This window comes from Oncorhynchus mykiss, chromosome 15 (genome assembly GCF_013265735.2).
Source record: "Oncorhynchus mykiss isolate Arlee chromosome 15, USDA_OmykA_1.1, whole genome shotgun sequence".
Lineage (NCBI taxonomy): Eukaryota > Metazoa > Chordata > Actinopteri > Salmoniformes > Salmonidae > Oncorhynchus > Oncorhynchus mykiss.
The window spans coordinates 31283285-31306457 of record NC_048579.1 but is presented as its reverse complement, the minus strand read 5'-3'; the positions used below and the strand labels follow the sequence as shown (position 1 = coordinate 31306457).

At 41.5% G+C, this 23173-nt stretch overlaps 2 protein-coding genes across 11 annotated transcripts in view; one reads left to right on the top strand and one right to left on the bottom strand.

The window, feature by feature from the left end:
• Positions 1 to 20: 20 nt before the first annotated feature.
• Positions 21 to 17259, bottom strand: dync2i1 (dynein 2 intermediate chain 1). Of its 8 annotated transcripts, none has more exons than XM_021563069.2 (24): positions 16976 to 17259; positions 15738 to 15791; positions 14929 to 15643; positions 14782 to 14849; positions 14257 to 14499; positions 13973 to 14041; positions 8938 to 9009; positions 8816 to 8821; positions 8467 to 8686; positions 8116 to 8218; positions 5311 to 5440; positions 4902 to 5013; positions 4643 to 4737; positions 4390 to 4519; positions 3962 to 4134; positions 3530 to 3692; positions 3094 to 3207; positions 2730 to 2791; positions 2495 to 2546; positions 2338 to 2401; positions 1964 to 2063; positions 1583 to 1714; positions 1238 to 1461; positions 21 to 865 (listed from the first exon to the last, which is right to left on the bottom strand). In XM_021563069.2, the coding sequence occupies exons 3-24, from the start codon at positions 15416 to 15418 to the stop codon at positions 694 to 696; spliced, it is 2994 nt and encodes a 997-aa protein (XP_021418744.2). In that variant the 5' UTR covers positions 15419 to 15643; positions 15738 to 15791; positions 16976 to 17259; the 3' UTR covers positions 21 to 693. The 8 variants fall into 8 exon arrangements, with proteins under 8 accessions (XP_021418744.2, XP_021418739.2, XP_036800185.1 ...); XM_021563064.2 differs by lacking the exon at positions 16976 to 17259 and adding an exon at positions 16192 to 16695; XM_036944290.1 differs by lacking the exon at positions 15738 to 15791 and having other exon boundaries at positions 16976 to 17114.
• Positions 17260 to 19280: 2021 nt separating this feature from the next.
• The window catches only part of esyt2b (extended synaptotagmin-like protein 2b), a 49565-nt gene continuing 45672 nt past the window's right edge, over positions 19281 to 23173 (top strand). For all 3 annotated transcript variants that reach the window (XM_021563063.2, XM_021563061.2, XM_021563060.2), the window contains exon 1: positions 19281 to 20147. In XM_021563063.2, the coding sequence (XP_021418738.1) occupies positions 19740 to 20147 (408 nt within the window). In that variant the 5' untranslated portion in view covers positions 19281 to 19739. The remainder of the gene's footprint in view (positions 20148 to 23173) is intronic.

Sequence of the window (23173 nt, the reverse complement as noted above, 5' to 3'; positions counted from 1 at the left end):
CATAAAAAAAGACAGAGAAATACATGAAATACTTTATTTAATGAAGTAAAAAAAAAATCTTGAAAAATTATAGTTCTCTCATAGAGAAAATACTGTTATTGTATTAACATCACATCAATAAAATGAAAAGTAGCATCTATACATTCATCATGTTGCTTAGCCCTGAATGTTTGGTGTCACACTTTGAGTAATTTGGATGGGAAGAATACACCAAGTCCATTTTTTTTATTTTCTATAAAACACACAGAACAGACATTGTCGGTATGCAAATGCAAAAGTTGTTCATTTGTAAATAAGCACAAACAAAGCTATTTTTATTCCAATACTGTATTATGCCACTATGGCATCTACTGTATTTAGAATAACAAATACACAAAATAACTGAATGTGGAATGTAATAGAAATATATAGTCCATTTATATCTGCTTACATTCTGAAGTTGATCTCTTTACTGATCTAGAGATGACTGCGATTACCACTGCATGAACACATTTGATTCAACACAGTGAGCCCCCTGGGTTGTATCCACTAGGAGCCAAACGGAAGCAAACGGGGAGGGACTAACTGAATTTGTCCAATAAGAAACATTAGTGATATGTTATGACTCCCTATGACTCATTGCAAAAAGTTTCAGTAAAAAAATAAAAAGTTTTAAACAGTTTGCACAAATGAATACACTCCTGACATATAACTTCAAAAGGCCTCCTGCATCATGATCTGTAGTTTCTCCAGGTCAGCAGATTCAGGCACTGTCAATCTCTTGCTGAAATACTGCATTTCTATCTTCCCTGACTGTGTTGCCAATGATATTCCTGAATAGGTGTTCTGCTTTGCAGGGTCACCAAAAACAGCCATGGCTGTTACCCTGAGGAGAAAGAAACAGAAAGATGAATCAGGCACCATACAAATGTATTATTGATGTGCGAATAATATATATTTTTTTAAACTTCCCCCAATCACTAACTGGGGGATACATCACTCATATTCCATCCAGCTAAAATCAATTTATCTGCATTCTGCTTTTCATTAGTTACGCAGTATTTATACAAATGACACATGCACTTTGTTGTTTCCATACTAATCCGTTGTTATTTACACAGAACCCTCCGCATGCTTTCATTTTGTGTCTTGGGTCATCGTCTGACAAACATTGAAATACATAATTCAATAATTTTGTAATTGAGAGTTTTTTGTGTGTGTGTAAAAAAAAAAAAAAAGAAGAGTCATTATTAATTACCTGTCAGCATCAATCTTTTCAGTGATCACAGGCTCAAAGTCTTTCTCCAGCAGGTCCCATATGTGAAGGCAGGAGGCAGCATCCAGAACACAGAAGACTGTTGGCCTGGTCTGGGCCCACTGTACTGACACCACCGGCTGCCCTGCTGTACTGCTGGTCCACTCCATCAGAGGCTGCTCACTCAGCACTGTGTGTAGTCTGACACTGCCATCCCCACAGCCCACCTGGAACACAGAGAAGCACACACACACAGATCATACATAAAACATTCACATACACACGAGCATGCACAAACGCACACAACATGAATCTCAGATACATCAATCTCAACAGCACTGATCTCACCAGGAATATGGGTTCTCCGAAGGGAGAAAAGTCGATGGAGGCGACATCAACGGGTCTGAATCCAACCACCTGAGGCCTGTAGAACTTTGGAGGAGCCTTTAACCCGTGACTGGTCCCATGGTTCACAAGACCCTATGAACAACACACATTGCCCAATACATACCATACGACACCGTGTGACTTCTGTTTATTCTGTCCACATGATCCTGAACATTCTGGATGGGATGCGTCTGAAATGGCACACTATTCCCTATACAGTGCACAACTTTTTTTTTACAAGAATTTGAGACGCATCCACAACGTTGGTCATATCCAGGATGTCTAAAATGGCAAACAGTGAAACAGAGAGAGAAGATGATTCATTGATTTGATCCTGCTCACCATATTTGTGCCAATGAAAAAATGGTTGGAATCAGAAGGCAGAAATTTTAACAGCAGTGTCTGTAACAGTGTTGTTTTCTTAGCGTCTCGCGTCGAAGACCTGGAGAGAGAGCGAGAGAAAGAGACAGCTTGAAATAAATACCCAGTCGTATCAGTAGGTCACGAGATTCCAGGCAAAAAGACACGACACCAGCTGCACGTTAACAGATACATATTGGACCACTGAATCATATCAGTCTTGTCAGCTGACAACAACAACAACAACTGTCCGTGCGACATGTAAAAACAAGCTTGTTGTGTACCGCGGGGCCCACGTTGTGGTTATTTTTGGCCCACTGACTGGCAGTGATGAATTGAATATCTGTACGTCTCACCTCTCGCTGGTGGTGAGGACTGTGGAGCTGTGGAGCAGTTTCACTTTGCCCCCAGGCCGGAGCCCTGCAAGAGAAACAGCCAGGGTCAATTGAGTGGGAGAGAAAAAAATAAACATTGAAAGTAATGGAGGAAACATGTTAAACGTGACTGACTCACCCAGGTCGGTGTGCGAGCCGGCGTCGTTGGCTTTAGGGAGCTCCAGTACCACCTGTGGGACAGAGATGGTAACAACAGCATTGCAGAAGGACAGTACAATAATGATCTGTTTGTGCAGTTAATAAACAGACCAATCCAATAATTCAAGATGACTAGTTATACAGTTAGTGTATAAGTAGTTATAGTAGTGATGCAAAAGCATGGGGCGTCGTTGTAGCATACTAAAGACACTTACCCATAGATTCAGAACCCCATTTCCATCAAGAGAAGCCAACTGGAATGACAATCCTGATGACTCTAAGTTTGAAATGAAAGGAAGACTTTAGCTCACCATAAATAAAAACAAATGCTACTATAATTGTGTGTTTCTCATAGACCAATGTCCCAATTCTCTTTCCTTACTCCCAAAGTGTGCACTTGTTTACTTCCCTTCACAGATTTAAAAGAAAATGTCTGGTATAAGAAATATGGTGAAAACTCCAACTAGCCCCTGCCTGCACCAATCCAAGGCTTTTAGACTTGGGGAAAGTAGTAAACGAATGCACACTTCAGGAAAAATAAGATATAATTGGGAGGCACACCAAGTCCAGTTGGAGTACCTTCGTCAGAAGCCAAAAGGGGAAGCTCTGGCCTCAGGCCCTCAGCCACGGTGGCAGGGACGGCCTCCACAGAGCTCACTGAGGACATGTGGCCCGACGCTGCCAGCACGGCATCTGATGACAGGGTGACAGAGGAGGTGACATTAACCTACTCAAAAACAGGAGATGACGCTCCTGGAAACTAGGAGTTGATACGCATCTCTCTCGGTTCAAGAAGATATTCTTAGAGTACATATTAAAGAGTAGATTAAGTATTTTCATATGGGTGTCATCCAAATCAAAATGCCTGCCTTGATGTATATTGTACATGCAATACAATAATAAACAGAAAGAGATGAGTAGTCCCGGCGCAAAAAAAAACTGAAACTTTTCATAAAAGCATGAAACTTGGAGAAAAAAAACAGAGCCAGAGCCAGAAAATCTTTTGATTGCTGACCTGTGGAGAAGGTTGGGTGGCGGAGAGTCCAGTCGTTCTCCCCTATTCTCAAAGTGTAATGGGCACTGGCGTGCTCCCTCAAGTCCCACAAGACTACAGAACCCACGGACGTGCCCGCAAACACCAGCGTGGCTTTACCAGGGCTGAAGCAGCAGCATTGCACCTGAAGGGTAAAATCAGAGAGTTGTAGTCTTGTTTCCACTAATGCTGATGCCAAACTTCAAACACATCCTCGTTGATAACGCCCATCAAATCCTAAATCAAAGCTTCAAATAGGGTCGCAAAATTCCAGTAAATGCCCTCAAATTTTAAGATTTCCCAGAAATCCTGGTTGCGGTTCCCTGCTTATTCCAGGAATCTTCCAAAAAGGGATTTCTGGAAAACCTGGGAATAAATAAAACAACTCTCTGAGTTGCAGTGGTTTAGTGGCACCTCGGACTCGTAGACAAGAATCTTCTGTGGACGGGAGGGCTCCCAGATGTTCCAGATACAGATGATGGTCTTGCTGTCGAGCCGCACGGCGCTGGGCTTGGCTGAGGGGTTGTGCACGGACAGCATGGTCTGCCTCTGCACCTGGGAGAATTGAACCAGGCTGATCTGACGACCTGCAAGCAGGGAAAACAACAGGACCGAGACAAACTAGCTCATATACAAACATGGCAAAAATAGCATTGGTTGTTATGGGTGCTGCCTTTGGGAACACGGGCCAGACCTTCAGTTCAGGACAGTGGCAAGACCCAAGTTGCTGAATGATAGTGCATGGCATGAGTTAATTAGGGACTGTTCTACACTGCAATGACAGCAATGTGAAAGACTGAACACAAAGTACGAACATTATAACTGGGTGTCAGGTAACTTGCCATATAGAAATGGAAGCTTCGTATTGAGCTGTAAACACCCGTCGCTGAAAGAGAGAGTGTCTGCTTGAGTCCTCAGCTTCTTCAGTGATTGCTTCTCAGCCCTATCCTCTTCCAACAGTACCGCAACCACCTAATAACAGCAAAACAGAGAGAACAAAGCACTAGTAACGGCAAGAAGAGGGAAAATTTGCAATATAGCGACGACAAAAAGGTTACTTTGATTCTAAGAAAAATGTAGCATCATAGGCTATACCTGTGAAGCTGAGCGCAGAAATGTTGCTAGGCGCTGTGAATCGATGCTCAGTTTGGTCACAGATTCATCAGACGCCTCGTGGGAAAGTTTAGGACCTGTTGCAGCGTGGGAATAAAACACATTCCAAATGGCAGCACATTCCCTACATAGTGCACTACTTGCTCTGGTCAACCGTAGTGCCCTATAAAGGGAGTAGGGTGCTATTTTGGATGTAGTCATAGATTTGATAGAATACAGATCACAGTGCACGTTTCCTCACCTCCACAGCATACGTTCCTCTCCGCAGGATGCTGTGTCCACTTCTCGCTCATCTCGATCTCCTCCGTTTGAATGTCGCGATCAGTATTGTCCTCGTTGCACTGGACGTAAGCCTGGAAAGTGAGGATGCATTGGGTTTATCACATTGATATGAATAAAAAGACAAGCAAGCTTACTGCCACAATGATGTCATTAACGAGCAGACCAAGGTTCAGATACTATTTGAAATCTTTCAAATACTTTTAGAGTTTACGGTAGCCTGTCTGGAGTACCAGACGGGTGGCGTTTGCACTATTTGAAACTATTCTGTTGGTTCCTTTGCGCCAGGCAAGCTCAATTAAGCCCAAATAAAGTATTTGAAATGATTTTGAATAGTATTTGTACCCAGGTCTGTTAAGCATAAGGCAAACCTGTTTTGTGTTTGTTGTTCCAAAGTTTTTGATGTACATGTCATATTCATTGACAGGGGGCAGATCCAGGAGGGAGAAGGTGATGGAGTAGTCCAGGTCGATCAGGCGAAGCAGCTCTGTACTGCGTTTCCTGGGGTGGGCCCATATCACATACACAGAGTAGGATATATTATATAGCAGGTTTAGGAAACAAGGAAACACAACAGCTCTCTCACTCTCCAACCAAGGCGCATGAATTGAGGAGCAAATTGAAATGAAGGGGAAATTCAGCAACTCTTGGCGGACAGTGGAAGTTGATAAATGTGCTTCTTTAACAATAAAGAACAAATATAGCTGTGATCAGCAACGAACGGGGTTCACAGGATGACAGAAAGGACACAAGATCAGTTGGGTAACAAAGCAAGCACTCCCATCCTGTAGGAGCCATCTTCCTTTATGTGCGATCAGTGAAAGCATTACTATGTTTATCTCTCAATATCACATTGATGACGCAAGTGAAGTTTAGTCTAGTGCTGTAGGTTGGTCATCTTTCAATGCAGCAGGTAGTCATTATTAAAAGTCATTACTTCATGTATTGAGTTTATTTACCAATTCTCGGGTCAAATCTGTTTGTGTTAATGGTTTAAATCTCAGTTGCTACACTCGACACTAGCATAACAAAATACCGCAATACACTCTCACAGCTGTAATACGCTGAATAAAATATCCACTTTTCACTACGTTCAGACCACATAATACTAATCACAATATTTCACATTGTTCGTCCAGATCATTTAAATCTAACATTCATTTGCATGAGTCAATCTGACTCATGGTTCATGAGGAGAAGATGAACACAGATGATTTTGAGCATTAGTGTTAAATATGAAAAGATTTATTTTATATCGTTTCCTTGTTCTTGCGGTTAATCGTGTGGACGTCCAAATTGATAGGCCATTGTGGAGTTTGATTTACAGTGGTTTAAATGGACACCTAGGATTTATGAACTCCGACATCTTTTCACCAATCCCTTAGCTTAATATACATTGTATACCCTACCATGTAAAAAAAGTTATGTAATCAAACGTCAATGTTTACTTTTAATTTTTTAATTTTTTTTTAAATAAGTCTGACAATACTTTTGACAGTATTTCAATTGGAAGAAATTATGGTTTGACGTGACTAAAATGCATCAGAAAGGTAATAGGAAGTTCAGAAGATCATCAGGCAATACTTTTGTATGATATTCTGTGTAGAAAATATCATTATTGATGATGTTCTTTTTCCCCCCAGTCTAATTTAGTGCCCTCTGTTCTAATTACTCTGTTCTAAAGCCTGCTAGGGAGACAGAAGACACATACCCGAGAGTCTTATCTTTCAGTGACGAGGTCATAATATGTTGTAGCTTAAACTGTTCAAAAGACTGAGACACATTTGTAGGAAGAAAAAAGAAACAACAACTGTTTTTTTGATTTCAGATTATCTCTCAACTTAATTTTCAAATCAGAAAACCCCACATGGGGTTCAAATCAGACAACCCTACATGGGGTTCAAATCAGACAACCCCACATGGGGTCGTGTCCAATGTTCCCTCTGATATTTTTCTGCTGATCGCAAACCTGAACCTTGTGAAATCTCTGTGCAACTTCCGAGACGCGTTTACTGTGAACACTGAGGCTGTAAGGCTTTAATTTAATGTTTTAACAGTGGCCAATCAGGCTCTACTGTGGCTATTTGATCATAATGTAGGACTACCATGAAAAACAATAATGAAAATGCATCACATAACATTTTAACACGGAAATAGCAGTTCGATCTTTCGGCCTACAGTAGCAGCCAATGTGTGGTGTTCAATGTAGATCTCCATTCCATGAGACTTTTGAAAAAAAAACACGCAGGGTTTGACATGAACCTGTTTATCCACTTGTCTTTCAGACAAGGAGGTGACTGAACGTTTTGTTGTGTTGTTTGATGCAAGAAACCACTTTACAAAATAAAATGCATTTATTATTCCCATATCATTATTACAAAAAATCTGAAAAATAATTCTACCCTCTGCCTATTAGGTACTTAGCTTATTCAAGCCGGTCTCAAAATACACAACTGCCCCTTTAAGACATAAAAGAAAGCGCTTTACCCGATTCCCTTTTCAAAGATGGCTAGATGCATGTACACGTTTTGTGCTCTTGTAGGAAGGAATCACTCGCACATTGCTGACTACAAATGAGCTATAACTGGACTAATAACTCACTAACTAGCAAAGAATATAAACAAATGTGCACACGTGGCTATCCGCAGCTCAAGCTTTGATCTCAAAACAAGCGCTAATAATCCAGCTCATAGTGAATGGCACAAATCCATATATGGCAACGGTCTATTTGCCAGTGTACAGTTTAGAAGGAACATTGGTTGTGAACCATGGCTTTCAAGTTTCTAGGTCAAACTGGGGTGACGGACATAAGGGTTTAAGTGAGACTGCTTATAACAGTGCCACCTATAGGCCAATCGGTGCCATTATTTTTGATGAAGTTACTCATGGCCTCTAGTTGCTGTGTGGCAAATAATTGAGATATTTGACCATGTAAAGTGGGAATAAATCTATCAATTCAGAGAATAACAATAGGTTTCAAAGCTTCACTGTGAACCCCTAATAACAATTTAAAAAAAGCCTTATTGTAAACTTCCACTGTCCTCCAACCGTTGCTGAATTTACTCTTCACATCAGTTGACTCACAGGGTTTACAGTAGGGCTCTGAATCTATCAATTTTAACCGCATTTCCCTCTCAAAAATGTATCACACTCACAGTTAGTTCCATTAGACTTACTTCTGTTTGCTGGCAACCTTTTTGCTGACCTCACGATGCTTCGCAGCGACAAAGTCCATGAACCTCCCGTGCTGTGAAACTTTACTTTGAGGCGTTTCAGAATCTATGGCCAAGAAATGTTTTCGTTATTCAAACAGGCTTCGTACAATTTGTCCTAAAAGACAGTCCTAAATAATAAACAAGTCTTTATTGTTCATACCAGGGTCGTATCAACCAAACGGGCTGAAACGGGGAGCGACCTACCAGAATGATCCAATAAGAAACAATATTTTTTTGGTTTTCCATTCGAAAACGTTTTGCTATGGTATGCACTCTTGACTACGACCGAGTAGTGTTGAGCATTTACCATACCTCTTGACCTTTTGGGTCTGTCGTCCTCCTCTGTGCTTAGCCTGGGCTGGGCAGAGCCCACTCTCTCGTTCTCCTCATCCATGGCTCTCTGAATGGCCTCGATCTCCTCCCTCCTCTGTGAACTAATTTCCTCCCTCGCTTCTCTCTCTTCATGGCTGCGTGTCTGCTTTTCATCCTCTCCCTCGCTGTCATCCACATCCTCAAAATCCTCCTCATAATCCTTTGGAGATAAAAAAAAAAAAAAAAGGTTTTAAGTTGCTCTTATAATGGTGTTGTAACAACTAGTAACACGTGTAACTACCATCTACCATTGCTGATTGTCAGTGCTTGAATACATTTCATCACTCACCATTTTCTGGAAAAGCAATCCATTTAGAGCATGCGTGATATATAATGAAACAAAAGAAAAAAACTGAAATACAAATGAGATACTAAGAAAATTCACCCTCTATAGGCTTTGACTCTTCTCACCTCAAAGTCCTCTTCATAGTCCTGGGCTTCATCATAGCCACAGTCCTCAGCCGGGGCCTCCGCGATTTCCACCTACAGATGCAGTTCATTTCAGATGCAATTATTTTCAGATGCAATTCATTTCAGTCAATAGCTTGTATTTAACACATCTAACTTCATGCGAGACCTGCGGTGCATTCAGTTTGGTTCAACATTTGCTAAGTTGCGGTTTGTACTTAATGACACGTTTACCAAAAACGGTGTTGACCGTTCGTCCTTTGAGGTACGTATGCTCTTTTGGTGGGTGTGGCCTGATCAATATGGGTGTGACCATTTGAAATCACAAAACTTGTGTAGCACACCATACATAATCACCCTCTGAGCCACCATAATCGCAACGTTCTTCAACTGAACGCACCCCTATTAGTTAAATACATAGACAAATATACAGAGCATTTACAGAAATAGTATATCCATGTGAATGTTGCCATGCAACAAGCTGGAGCATGGGTGCATTTGGAAAGTATTCAGACCCCTTGACTGTTTCCACATGTCGTTACGTTACAGCCTTATTATAAAACTGATAATAACATTTTTTTTTTTACCCCCAACAATCTACACACAATACCCCATAATGACAAAGTGAAAAATGGGTTTTATTTTTTTTTGCAAATGTATTAAAAATCGGAAATACCTTATTATGAGACTCTAAATTGAGCTCAGGTGCATCCTGATTCCATTGATCATCCTTGAGATGTTTCAACAACTTGATTGGAGTCCACCTGTGGTAAATCCAGTTGATTGGAAATTATTTGTAAAGGCACAAACCGGTCTATATAAGGTCCCACAGTTGACACTGCATGTCAAAGCAAAAACCAAGCCATGAAGTCGAAGGAATTGTCCGTAGTGCTCCGAGACAGGATTGGGTCGAGGCACAGATCTGGGGAAGGGTACCAAAACATTTCTGCAGCATTGAAGGTCCCCAAGAACACAGTGACCTCCATCATTTTTTAAATGTAACCTTTATTTAACTAGGCAAGTCAGTTAAGAACAAATTCTTATTTACAATGACGGCCTACCCCGGCCAAACCCGGAAGACGCTGGGCCAATTATGTGCCGCCCTATGGGCTCCCAATCACGGCCGGATGTGAAACAACCTGGAATCAAACTAGGAACTGTAGTGACGCCTCTTACACTAAGATGCAGTGCCTTAGACCGCTGCGCCACTCGGGAGCCCGCTTGGATTCTTAAATGGAAGAAATTTGGAACCACCAACTCTTCCTAGAGCTGGCCACCCGGCCAAACTGAACAATCAGGGGAGAAGGGCCTTGGTCAGGGAAGTGGCCAAGAACCCGATGGTCACTCTGACAGAGCTCCAGTTCCTCTGTGGAGATGGGAGAACCTTCCAGAAGGACAACCATCTCTGCAGCACTCCACCAATCAGGTCTTTATGGTAGACTGGCCAGACGGAAGCCACTCCTCAGTAAAATGAAAATGACAGCCCGCTTGGAGTTTGCCAAAAGGCACCTAAAGGACTCTGACCATGAGAAACAAGATTCTCTGGTCTGATGAAACCAAGATTGAACAGTTTGGCCTGAATGCTAAGTGTCACGTCTGGAGGAAACCTGGCACCATCCCTACGGTGAAGCATGGTGGTGACAGCATTATGCTGTGGGGATGTTTTTCAGCGGCAAAGAGTCTAGTCAGGATCTAGGGAAAGATGAACGGAGAAAAGTACAGAGATCCAAGATGAAAATCTGCTCCAGAGCACTCAGGACCTCAGACTGGGGCGAAGGTTCACCTTCCAACAAGACATCGACCCTAAGCACACAGCCAAGACAACGCAGGAATGGTTTTAGGACAAGTCTCTGAATGTCCTTGAGTGGCCCAGCCAGAGACCGGACTTGAACCCGATCGAACATCTATGGAGAGACCAGAAAATAGCTGTGCAGCGACGCTCCCCAGCCAACCGGACAGAGCTTGAGTGGATCTGCAGAGAAGAATGGGAGAAACTCCCCAATTACAGATGTACCAAGCTTGTAGCGTCATATTCAAGAAGACTCGAGGCTGTAATCACTGCCAAAGGTGCTTCAACAAAGTACTGAGTAAAGGGTCTGAATACTTATGTAAATGTCATATTCCAGGTTTATATTTTTTTATAACTTTGCAAAAATGTATAAAAAACAGTGTTTGCTTTATGGGATATTGTGTGTAGATTTGAGGAAAAATATATATATTTCATCCATTTTAGAATAAGGCTGTAGCTTGTAAGTCAAGGGATCTGAATACTTTCCAAATGCACTGCATGTTAAGGCAAGCAAAGCAATGAAGCCATCAACAAAAGGTGCCACTGCAAACATTTGCCAATAATGAAAGAGAAATATTAGAACAGGTTGGATAATACTGTGGGGCCATGTTAACATAAACAAACATTTAAAAATTAAATGGGTTCTCACACACCAAATGCATATCAGCCAATGAAAAGCGGCGATATACATGCATGTGACGCTAAATCGTAGCTGGTCCAATCAGATAACACGTTAGCCCTATACTAACCTCAACAGGTGGTACTGATTATAACCTGGCACAACTTCTTTAGCCTATGAAAGATCTTAATATATCTTTATATCCACCAACCAATGGCATTTCTTAAAATAGGTCAACCCTGGCCACTGGAGGGATATTTTAAACCTACAAATTCAAGGTTTACTTGATCTGTTGTTCTGTAACAAAATGTTGTGTGCCAATATTGCACTGATGCAGCCTTGACTAGGCTACTACTAATGTTTAACAACATTTTCGCTTCACGGTGGCACATACTGCTAAAACGGTTGACTCGCAATCGATAGTGCATTTAACTGTGGGTTTGAATAGCCCCCCCTCGCAGCAAGCATTTTTGTTGAGGAAAAAAAACTGTCCACTGCCGGTCCTTGATGCTCGCCGACCCTTGCCACAATCTGCGACAATTAAGTGGTAGGCACTTTACACAAAAAGTAATTTGACCAGTCAGTCAAATACATGTGAGAGTTGCTTTGATGATCAGAACATGCTGTTGGACTTATGTACGTTAACAACACTTCCATCCATGAAGAAGTGTTGGAACACGGCCAACTACTTCAACGATTCTAATTGGCTGATGCACTTACAGTGGGGCAAAAAAGTATTTAGTCAGCCACCAATTGTGCAAGTTCTCCCACTTAAAAAGATGAGAGGCCTGTAATTTTCATCCTAGGTACACTTCAACTATGACAGACAAAATGAGAAGAAACTAATCCAGAAAATTACATTGTAGGATTTTTTATGAATTTATTTGCAAATTATGGTGGAAAATAAGTATTTGGTCACCTACAAACAAGCAAGATTTCTGGCTCTCACAGACCTGTAACTTCTTCTTTAAGAGGCTCCTCTGTCCTCCACTCGTTACCTGTATTAATGGCACCTGTTTGAACTTGTTATCAGTATAAAAGACACCTGTCCACAACCTCAAACAGTCACACTCCAAACTCCACTATGGCCAAGACCAAAGAGCTGTCAAAGGACACCAGAAACAAAATTGTAGACCTGCACCAGGCTGGAAAGACTGAATCTGCAATAGGTAAGCAGCTTGGTTTGAAGAAATCCACTGTGGGAGCAATTATTAGGAAATGGAAGACATACAAGACCACTGATAATCTCCCTCGATATGGGGCTCCACGCAAGATCTCACCCCGTGAGGGACCAGTACTGGGGGACCTAGTGAATGACCTGCAGAGAGCTGGGACCAAAGTAACAAAGCCTACCATCAGTAACACACTACGCCGCCAGGGACTCAAATCCTGCAGTGCCAGACGTGTCCCCCTGCTTAAGCCAGTACATGTCCAGGCCCGTCTGAAGTTTGCTAGAGAGCATTTGGATGATCAAGAAGAAGATTGGGAGAATGTCATATGGTCAGATCAAACCAAAATAGCACTTTTTGGTAAAAACTCAACTCATCGTGTTTGGAGGACAAAGAATGCTGAGTTGCATCCAAAGAACACCATACCTACTGTGAAGCATGGGGGTGGAAACATAATGCTTTGGGGCTGTTTTTCTGCAAAGGGACCAGGACGACTGATCCGTGTAAAGGAAAGAATGAATGGGGCCAGGGGCAAGGGCATTGAAGATGAAACGTGGCTGGGTCTTTCAGCATGACAATGATCCCAAACACACCGCCCAGGCAACGAAGGAATGGCTTCGTAAAAAGCATTTCAAGGTCCTGGAGTCTCCAGTCTCCAGATCTCAACCCCATTGAAAATCTTTGGAGGGAGTTGAAAGCCCCAAAACATCACTGCTCTAGAGGAGATCTGCATGGAGGAATGGGCCAAAATACCAGCAACAGTGTGTGAAAACCTTGTGAAGACTTACAGAAAACATTTGACCTCTGTCAGTGTTGAGATAAACTTATGTTATTGACCAAATACTTATTTTCCATAATTTGCAAATAAATTCATTAAAAATCCTACAATGTGATTTTCTGGATTTTTTTTCTAATTTTGTCTGTCATAGTTGAAGTGTACCTATAATGAAAATTACAGGCCTCTCATCTTTTTAAGTGGGAGAATTGCACAATTGGTGGCTGACTAAATACTTTTTTGCTCCACTGTATAATCATAATCAGTGCCACCTGCTGAAGTTAGCATAGGGCTAACTTTTAACATGCTATCTGATAGGACGAGCTACAATTTAGCATTGGGTCATAAGCAAGTAAATCAACACTTTTCATTGGCTTATACGCATTCTGTGTGTGAGAACCCATTGAACTTTAAATGCTTGCTTATGTTCGCAAGTAATGACCCTGTATATCTATAGACAAGGCTTGTGAACTTATCTGATTTTAGATGCACTGAAACATACAAAATGCCTCAGTCAATTTTGACAGACCCCAATTCAAAATGCAACGCTCTTGGTCTGAATTGGGTGTGTGTTAAGCAGCTATGGTCCAAAACAAATAGACATGCTCTATTCTCATGCTAGCAGAGGTATTGACGATAGATAGATATGGCCATGAGAAAAACCCCATCATGAAAATAAGTCTTACGGGCTCCTCTGTGTCACTTAATTGTTTCTGAGTAGACCTCCATGCTGACTCAGATCGCATCACTACTTCCTGGCTCACACAGGGGAAACACACAGGAAAAAAAGAGTCATGAAAACACATACTATATATGAGGAACATCTATTGAAAAGGGAGAGGGACTGTTTATCACTTGTTGTCTCCATATTCCCTTTTCCCTTTTCCTATATTATTTTGTATACTTTTTTATGATGTAAACTGTGTTGTAAAATGCACTTTGAATAAACTATTGACTTTGTGACACTAACCTTAGTTTTAACAGGCTCTGTCTTATCCTTGTGAACTCTGAGGTCTGAGGATGATGATGATTTCTTGGCACTGGTCCGTTCTGTGGGATCCCTCTCAGGACCTGCTTCTTCTCTGTGCCTCCTCTCTCTATGTTTATCCCTCTTTCCCTCCCTCTCTCTGTCCGATCCCTTTCGTTCCCTGTGCACTCGCTCACTCTCCACTTCTCTGGATTCACCGTCATGTCTCCGACTTTCACCTGTATCCTGTAACAAAAATATACCCCAGGATGTGAGCCAGGGTGTAGGTTGAAGTTGTCCCTGCATTCTGCTTGTACATTTACATCTTGGATCAGTTTTACATTTTAACCACTAACGGTTAAGAAGGTTAGGATTGGGGAAGGTGATGCTGATCCTAGATCTGTACCTAGGGGAAACTTCACCCCAGAGTGTAAGCCAGCGGAACCAGTCAGACCATTGGGGTGTTGATACCTTATTTTTAATTTGGGGAATAAAGAACATGTTAACGACAATATTGAAGACGCTTACGTGTTGTGCTCTCTCTTTGTGTCTCCTTTCTCTCTCCTCCTTTTCTTTTCTATGTTGCTCCCTGTATTCTGAAAAAATAAATAAAATGTATTGACATACGATGATTAGTGAGGTAGTAAGGTATATTTTTCACCTGGATAACTTTACCTCTTTCTTCCTTTTGTCCTGAATGCTCTTTGTCCGTGTGTCTTTCTTTTCTTTCCTTGTCTTTCTGTGATCTGTCCTTGTAGCGTTCAGTCTCTTTCAGATACTCCCTCTCCTTATGTCTATCTCTCTTCTCACGATCATGCTCTCTATCCCTGTCTCTACCTCCCTCCGCCCTCTCCTCATTTCTCTTTCTATCTCTGTCAGACTTTCGCTCCCTGTCCCTTTCTCCTGTTTCACTCTCCTTGTTTTTCTCCTTCTCTTTATCCCTGTCGCTCTTCCTCAGCTCATCTCTTTCCCTCTCCCTTGTCCTCTCCGTATCCCTTTCTCTGGCCTTTACCCTCTCCCTATCCCTGTTTTCTTTTTCTTTTCTATCATGCATTTTGTCCCGACTGTCTCTGTCCCCATTCCTGTACTTAACATTCTCTGTGCCTTTAATAACCCTATCTTGCGCTCTGCTCCTTTCTTTGTCTCGCTCCTCCTTTTCGCCCATCCTGTCTCTCGAGTCGTCTTTCCTTCTGTCTTGATGCCTGTCCTTGTCTGTATCTCTGGGTTTTGTTCTCTCTCGGGTCCCATCTCTCTCTCTGTTCTTCTCTCTCTCCCTTCTGGCCTCCCTCTCTGGGTCTCTGTGGCGTCGCTCGACTGACTCCCCCGTCCTGTGTCTTCTCTCATCATCTCTCCTCCTGCTGCCGCTAGATTCTTCATCGTGTCCTCCACCCTGACAACAAGACACATTATTCATTGCACATGATACAATCGAGACAAGCTTATCATAAAACATTTTGCTACACTTGTCACGTGACTGAATTTACCCTTATGTGCCTCCTAAGGTCATCTGATTTCCATGTATCTTCCTTTGTTATTTTCTAAATAATAGACAAGGAATACATCATTATTCTCACTGACAATAAGCACAGCAATAACCAAGACTGACTTTGTTGCAAAGAATACTGATGCATAGCTATAAATGTTGCTAGCTATGTTAGTTATCAATTGGTTTGATAACCAATCAACTAACGTTAACTAGTCTTGCTTGTAGATTGTTCTCTAGCAATATAGATAGCTAACGTTACTAAGTTAGTTAGATAGCTAGCTAAAGCAGGTTATTCCTGGCTGGACTGGACGTTGGCGTTAGCTAGCTAGCAAGCTACTACTACTGTACGGGTGAGATGTAGCTAGTTAGCTAAATTAGCTAGCCTAACGTTACCTATCTCTACATTTGCACGCATATGTGTAAAATTGTTATGTATTTAGTCACCATTTTACCTTATCTGTAGGCATGATATCGCCTGTCTCTTCCTCATGAAATATTCAACTTATATCAGAAATAAAGATTACGAATTTGTGTTGACATTATTCAGCGCCTTGACACCAGATTTCGATTGCGCAAGCGCACTTGACTGAAACTAAGGCGAGTGCGTCATGTTCTCTTGACAACAGGATTGTCAACCGATCGAAGAGCTCTCTGGACGCAAAGAACTTATCGCCATGGATACACAGTCCAAATATATCAATAGCAGATGCATCTATTTATCATGGCAAGTCCAGACCCTGCTCGACAATGACTAAATTCCATTATATTGGCAAGTCTGTGTAAAGCCATATAATCATCATTCAGATTAAAACAAATTAAAAACTGCATGAATATGCTTTATTTAGTGTAGCCCGGGTGCTAGTCAGTTTCTGCTCTTATGAAATTGTCTGGCCCGAACAAAGCAAAGGCCAGCACATGGCGTTTTTAATCTGGTATTTATGGTTTCATTTTCACGTCCAAACGCATTGTATGCAGCCGGCAATACACTCATATTCCCCGTGGACCGGTTCGTACCTAAAATATTCTCCATTTAGGATGCAAAGTCGTCGATTTCCTCCTTAACTAGATTTAATGGCGAGAAGGCAAAATAAAAAACTATAAAAAATATTAATTTGTATATTTTATTTTGGGGGATTAATCACATTCTTTATTATTTTGTTGTTTTATTTGTATTATTATATATATATTATATATTTTTCAACAATAATTACAATATTACACATCAATACACCGTACCTTGCTAGTGGCTAATGCTACTTCCTGATGTTGAGTCCTTCTGTCAGGGGTAAACAACAAACTGCTGCAACCTAATTGGCTGAACGCGATACGCGTCCTTGACTAGCTTTCAGTGGCATTAACCACTCTAGCATGGTGATGTTTCATAAAGCAAGTACGCATATTTACCCCGTTTTCTTCAGCATTTTCTCCATTAAATCTAGTTAAGGAGGAAAGCGATGCATTTGTAGCCTGACTGGATAATGTGTTAGGTACGAACCGGTCCAAGGGGAACTTCAGTGTCTCGCGTGCTGCATACAATGCGGTTAGACGGTAAAATGGAAAAGACTCACTATTGACATCTTTCGGCCTGTGGGCTATGAACTGTCATGCCAAACTGTTGGCAAACGGGACAAAATATCAGGGCACAAAAAATGTTGGCAAACAGGGCACAAAAAATCTGATATATAAAAAAGTGTATATATATATATATATATATATATATAGATATATATATACACACAAAAATATTAATAATATATTAACTTGTATTTATTCAGGGTAGCCCAATTGAGACCAGGGTCTCATTCCCAATGGTGCCATGAGTAGCCTACAAACATTTTCTCACGAACAGGTAGAAACATTAACATTAAATCCAGAATAATAAAAATAACCACAAAGCACAACATCAACGCCATAATTTCAACAAATAAACCACTACAATCAATCGAAACAATTGCAATCCCCAATAAATTAATTCAATACCAGAGTCCTAAACTGCCCTAGTAGCACCAGGAAATCAAGATGCAAGGAATTTTGCAGGTTATTCCCACAATGGGGGACACTAAAACTAAAGGAGGATTTACCTAAATTGGTTGAGACCAGAGAGACCTCCAGAGCTAATCAATCCTGCGAGCGTGTTTGGTAGCTCATTCTTTATTCGTTAGCAACGAAGTTAGGTAAATTAGAAACTTGTGTAGTAGAGCTTTGTAAACAAAATGGGAATAATGATGGGACTTTTTTTTGACCATCCAACCTTTTTATGAGGACCAGCCAACCTTTTGATACAGGATGCAATTGTGAGTATTAAAACTGTCACCTGTGATAAAGTGAAGGTCGCTATGGTAGAGGGCATCCAAAGATTTAAGTGTAGTGTCTGCTGAAATCTGGTAAAAGGTGCCATCACCATAGTCAAGAAAGAAAAGTTGACTGTACAATCTGCTTCTTAGGGAGAGGCTAAATATATTTATTAAAAAGAAGCCCACTTTAAATCTGAGCTTTTTAACTAGTTCATCCATATGTTTTTTAAACATGAAGTCTTTGTCAATCCAAATGACCAGATATTTATAGGCGGGAATCGATGGGAGAAGCATCCAATGAATAAATATGAATTCATCTGAAACATTTTTTTAGATAACGTGTTTGTATTCTTGCCCACATCAATCAAGTACACGTTTGAAACCAACCAGGGCTTTCTGTAAGGTGACAAAGTCACATTTCAGCTCGAACATAGTCTGGTCAACAGTTGGGGCAATGACGTACATAAATAACAACGTTGTCAGCATACAGATGAATATTACACGTTTTAACAGATAGACCAGTATTATTTATGTAAATAGTAAAGAGACTACCGACGCCTGCAGTACACCTTTTGTAATATCCAGGAAACTTTACACCATCAGAAATTATGCAGGGAGTCCTATCTGACAGATAATTCTCAAACCACTTGCAAGAAGCCTGATCCAGACCAATTTCAGTCAACCTTTGAATGAGGGTGTGATGGTCATTTGTGCATTATGTTTTGAAAAGCCACTTACAGATGGGCTAAAGTAAAAGTGACGAAGATGATGATGGACGAAGAGGATAACTGTTGTCAATAATTATTGTAATAATAATTATAATTATTATTATCACTTAGTGGTCCATACATGAGCATGTCTCTACAGTTGCTCGGCACAGGCTGGCGATTTTGTGCCTCTATCGCATGGAGCTGCCTTGACCAACAGTTCCCTGATGGAGTAGAAGTTGACGTTTATTGTCAGGAGTCTTGACCTGGAGGCAGAACTGAGTGATTTCCACTTAGGCCAGCTGCAAAGTCAGAATTGGCTATATTGTAAAAATGTGTGAAAACTAAAATGTCTAAAATGTCTTCATTGTCAATTAATTAATTAATTGTTAATTGTTAGGTATTATGGTTAGCGGTGTGGTTAAGGTTAGGGTTAGGTTTAACACACAGGAGGTTGGTGACACCTTAATTGGGAAGGATGGGCGCATGGTAATGGCTGGACTGAAAATACATAAAACACATGGTTTCCACGTGTTTGATGTCATTCCATTTACTTCTCCTAACTAGTATTATGAGCCGTCCTCCCCTCAGCAGCCTCTACTGGTTTAACATCAGATGTTCTGACTTTGTGGCTGTGCCAGCTATTGACCACTGTGAAAAACTGCCTCCAGAATAATATTCATGACGAAAAACGTTAACCTGAGAAGGAGTACAGAACGCGAACGTGCGCTGAGAGAGGAGCACGTGTGTTCGAAGAGTGAGACTGCAGTAGTTATGGCAAATGGACTACACGAACTCAACTCGGTATTAGGGAAGCAAGCAGGACAAAATGGGTTTGGATGCGGGTGAACTAACGTGAGCGTAATCTGGGGTTGATAGAGGGTCTTTGCGCTCTGCGCAGGAGGTTGAACATTGGTGATAGTTTAATCAAGAATAGCAGAAGCCTCTGTTTAGGTCTTTACTCTAAAATCCATCAAAACTGTGGGCGCAAAGCAAGGAATGTCAAGAGACAGTATGACGGCTGTACGAGGTGCCCATGCACATAATGGGAGCTCTGCTGGATCAAAGGAGAATGGGCAAAACGCACCGAGCCATGTTCACGCCGAACCCAATACCAACGTCGTTCCACCAGGAGACATCGGCAATGACACGTCTGGGTCGTCTGCGGGTGACCTAACCCAGACATGGATTCAGTTTACGAAGACATTCGTGCTCATTTTCCCCATATATGTTTTGGGATATTTTGAATTTAGTTTTAGTTGGCTTCTAATAGGGCTTGTGATATTTTTCTGGTGGAGGAGAAACACAGGAGGCAAGAACACCCGAATGTACAGAGCCTTGGCATTCTTTGAACAAGAGGAGAGAAATGTCCAACAAAGTCTGACATCTTCTGATTTGCCATCATGGGTAAGATTAAGATTACTTTATAAAGGTGCCTTGGATACTGTAATTGTGCATACAATATTCTCACTATCCCACTGTTAAATGAGTCACTCTGGATTAGGATATGACTACTACATTTGGTATATTCAAATGTAGAAGTCATATAATTATCCAGAAAGTTTGAAGGTGTTTTTTCTAATACCCAAATAAGCCTATTGTGTAGGCTACAGCACGTGACTAATCACTTTTTAGTTTCTTAGAAAACCATCACCTGATCAGTGTTGACATGTAAAGCTCTGATCACGCAGCTGTCCCCAGCAGTGACATTAGACTAAGCCCCCCCCCCAAATACAGCATGGCACAATGGTAAACTGGACACCGGGATGGGAGAGACACCTGTCCCAGAGGAACCCTGTTATTTTAAGACACATTGCCGTGCCACTGTTGTGGTAACTAACAACACTTTGCATGCATTATTATGCCTGAAAGATGCACCCAGTCTAACCTCACTTATTGTTAGCCTGGTCCCAGATCTGTTTGTGCTGTCATTGGCATGACAGTGAGTGACAAGGACCACTCTGATGGCATAAACAGACTGGATGGCATAAACATAAACAGTCTAGCTAAATTTAGGGCCCTACGATAAACCCTACAATAACCCCATCTGACCCAAGTTGAAGACTAGGCATATACTACTAGGCATATACTACTAGGCATATACTACTAGGCATATACTACTAGGCATATACTACTAGGCATATACTACTAGGCATATACTTGATGACAAGAGAATATTATTTATAATGTCTGTGCTTCTGGAGATCTGTTGCTCAGCAAGTGTCTAACTAGGACAGTCTTTAGTTGTTGTCTGTCTCTTCTGCCCTTTCAGTTGACAAGGTGACTACTAATTTGGTTAAGGGGAAAAACATGGGGTTACATGACTAATTTTCACCCTATTTTTATCCTAAATGTTTGGCATTGTCACACTGTGTCATGCCTTGTGGCTTCGTTTCCAAGACACAATTTTCCACAGGGCTCTGTAAAAATAGTCCTTATGGGCACCTTTTAATGTGTATAGAAGCCTGCTGAAGGTAGTGTGATGAACTAGATCGGAAGGTCTCTCGAAAGATGATTTAATTTAGAAGGAAATTAAATGTCTGCCTCAGAGCTGCTCCACACAGGGAGCTGCCAGCAGCATCGATTCAGCGAGTCAGTATATTACCGCTTTCTCATCAGAATTCACTAGTCACTACTGTGCTGTGCAGTGCTAAACTGTGCCTAGCAGTACTGAGCTGGACTGGCTGCACTGTGTTGTGCCCTGTTCTTGGCAGGCTGCCATAGGCACGCCTCAGGTACTGAAGGAGAGACTGACCGCTGGTGCTCAGCTGCCTCAGTCTGGACACTCCCAGCTGGTCACTCAGACTGAGACGCTGAAACGTGTGTGTGATTGTGTGGATTTTTGCGATTAACGTGTGTGTTACTTCCTTTTATTGTATAGAAATGTATATTTTTGTATCTACAGGGCTCATCTGTAAAATAAACCTTGGTCTCAGCGTGACTTCCCTGTCAAAATAAAGGTTAATTAAAAAAAAATGTAATCTGACACTTGGGTTGTGTTTCTGAAGAGAAGGAGCAGAAGGGGCAGGAGGATAAGGAGGTATCTGAAACAAGGAGCTATACAAAAGCTTCCTGTCCTCTGGGAGATACACTCACTCAGACAGAGTTGCTCTTCCACCACACTGTGAAATACACCTATTCCCTATGTCAATAGGATGATCTAATAGACACAAATGTACAGTAATAGTTGCCCACCTCCTTGTCAAGATTGTATAAGTATAATGTGTTCTAATCCTGCTCTCTTGATTGGAATCGAAATCCACAGTCCGCAATCTCCACATTTGCGCCCTTAGTTTCAGTGCACATACTGTACCTTTGAGTGAGTGGAAAGGAAAGTGTAGATCATGTAAACACAGCAGTGTAACACATCATCTATAAACATTGCTCTATAGGTTTGTCCTAGAGACAAGTAGCAGAACAGGAAGAAATATGCTGTGCTCTCATACATAAATAGTGAATGCCCGACTGCTCCTGTTTGTTTGGGAAATAAATCTGCTGTGAGTCAGGCCAGTGCTTAATACTGCCTACACTAAAGTAAGACACTGCTGCTTATTCTGTCTCCTATGAGACACAAGCACCAAGCATCTCAAGTTAGCTACCGTTCGGGAAAACAAGTCAATCCTTTCCCTGAGTCACTTAAAGGGATAGGATACATTGATGTCCACTCTAATGGAGTTTTATACCTTCAGGTGTGTAATGTTATTCAGTACATGCAAGTTGCTTCCATCATGCTTCCAAAGCATTTCTATAGTTATATAACAGCATCTCTATTCAATTCACTTAAATGGACAGTACTGGATTTTAAATTACATATCCATTTCTGTTGTGAGGCATGATGCACATCCATCCTCTTGACACTTACCCAGTAATTTGATATCACTCCTAATTTATTCTTTGAGTAAATTATGTATCCGCAAGGCTCTATCCCCTGCCCGCTATTTTGTGAATTGGTTGCTTTACAGTATATGTCAGGTTAATGGAAACCTCCTGATTGCATAACAGCCACACTTGTGGCTGGTAAAAACGCTAGGCCTGAATCTGTCAAACCCAGCAGCAGTTTATCTCCCTACTTCCCATTCCTCTCACTTTCTGAGCCTACTCTCCTCTATGCTGTCACACTAATGCTGAATCAGCGCTTTTCTGACCTGAATTAGCATTACAGCCCCCTGTAGCTGTCGCATTCAATGTTGTTGCCACGGCTACACCTCTAGTGCCACCTCTCCCAAGAGGATAACACATGACAGCACACTTCCTCTGTGTTGTTCTGAAAAGGCTTGGCCGAGTGGCAGCCTCTATAGAAACATTTTGTTTTTAGACTATAATGATTGTAGGCCTATGAAAAGTGGTGTGTGTGTGTGTGTGTGTGTGTGTGCATACGTGCATGTGTGGGTACAGTATGTGGGCTGTGTGGGCAGTATGTATGCTCAGGGCTC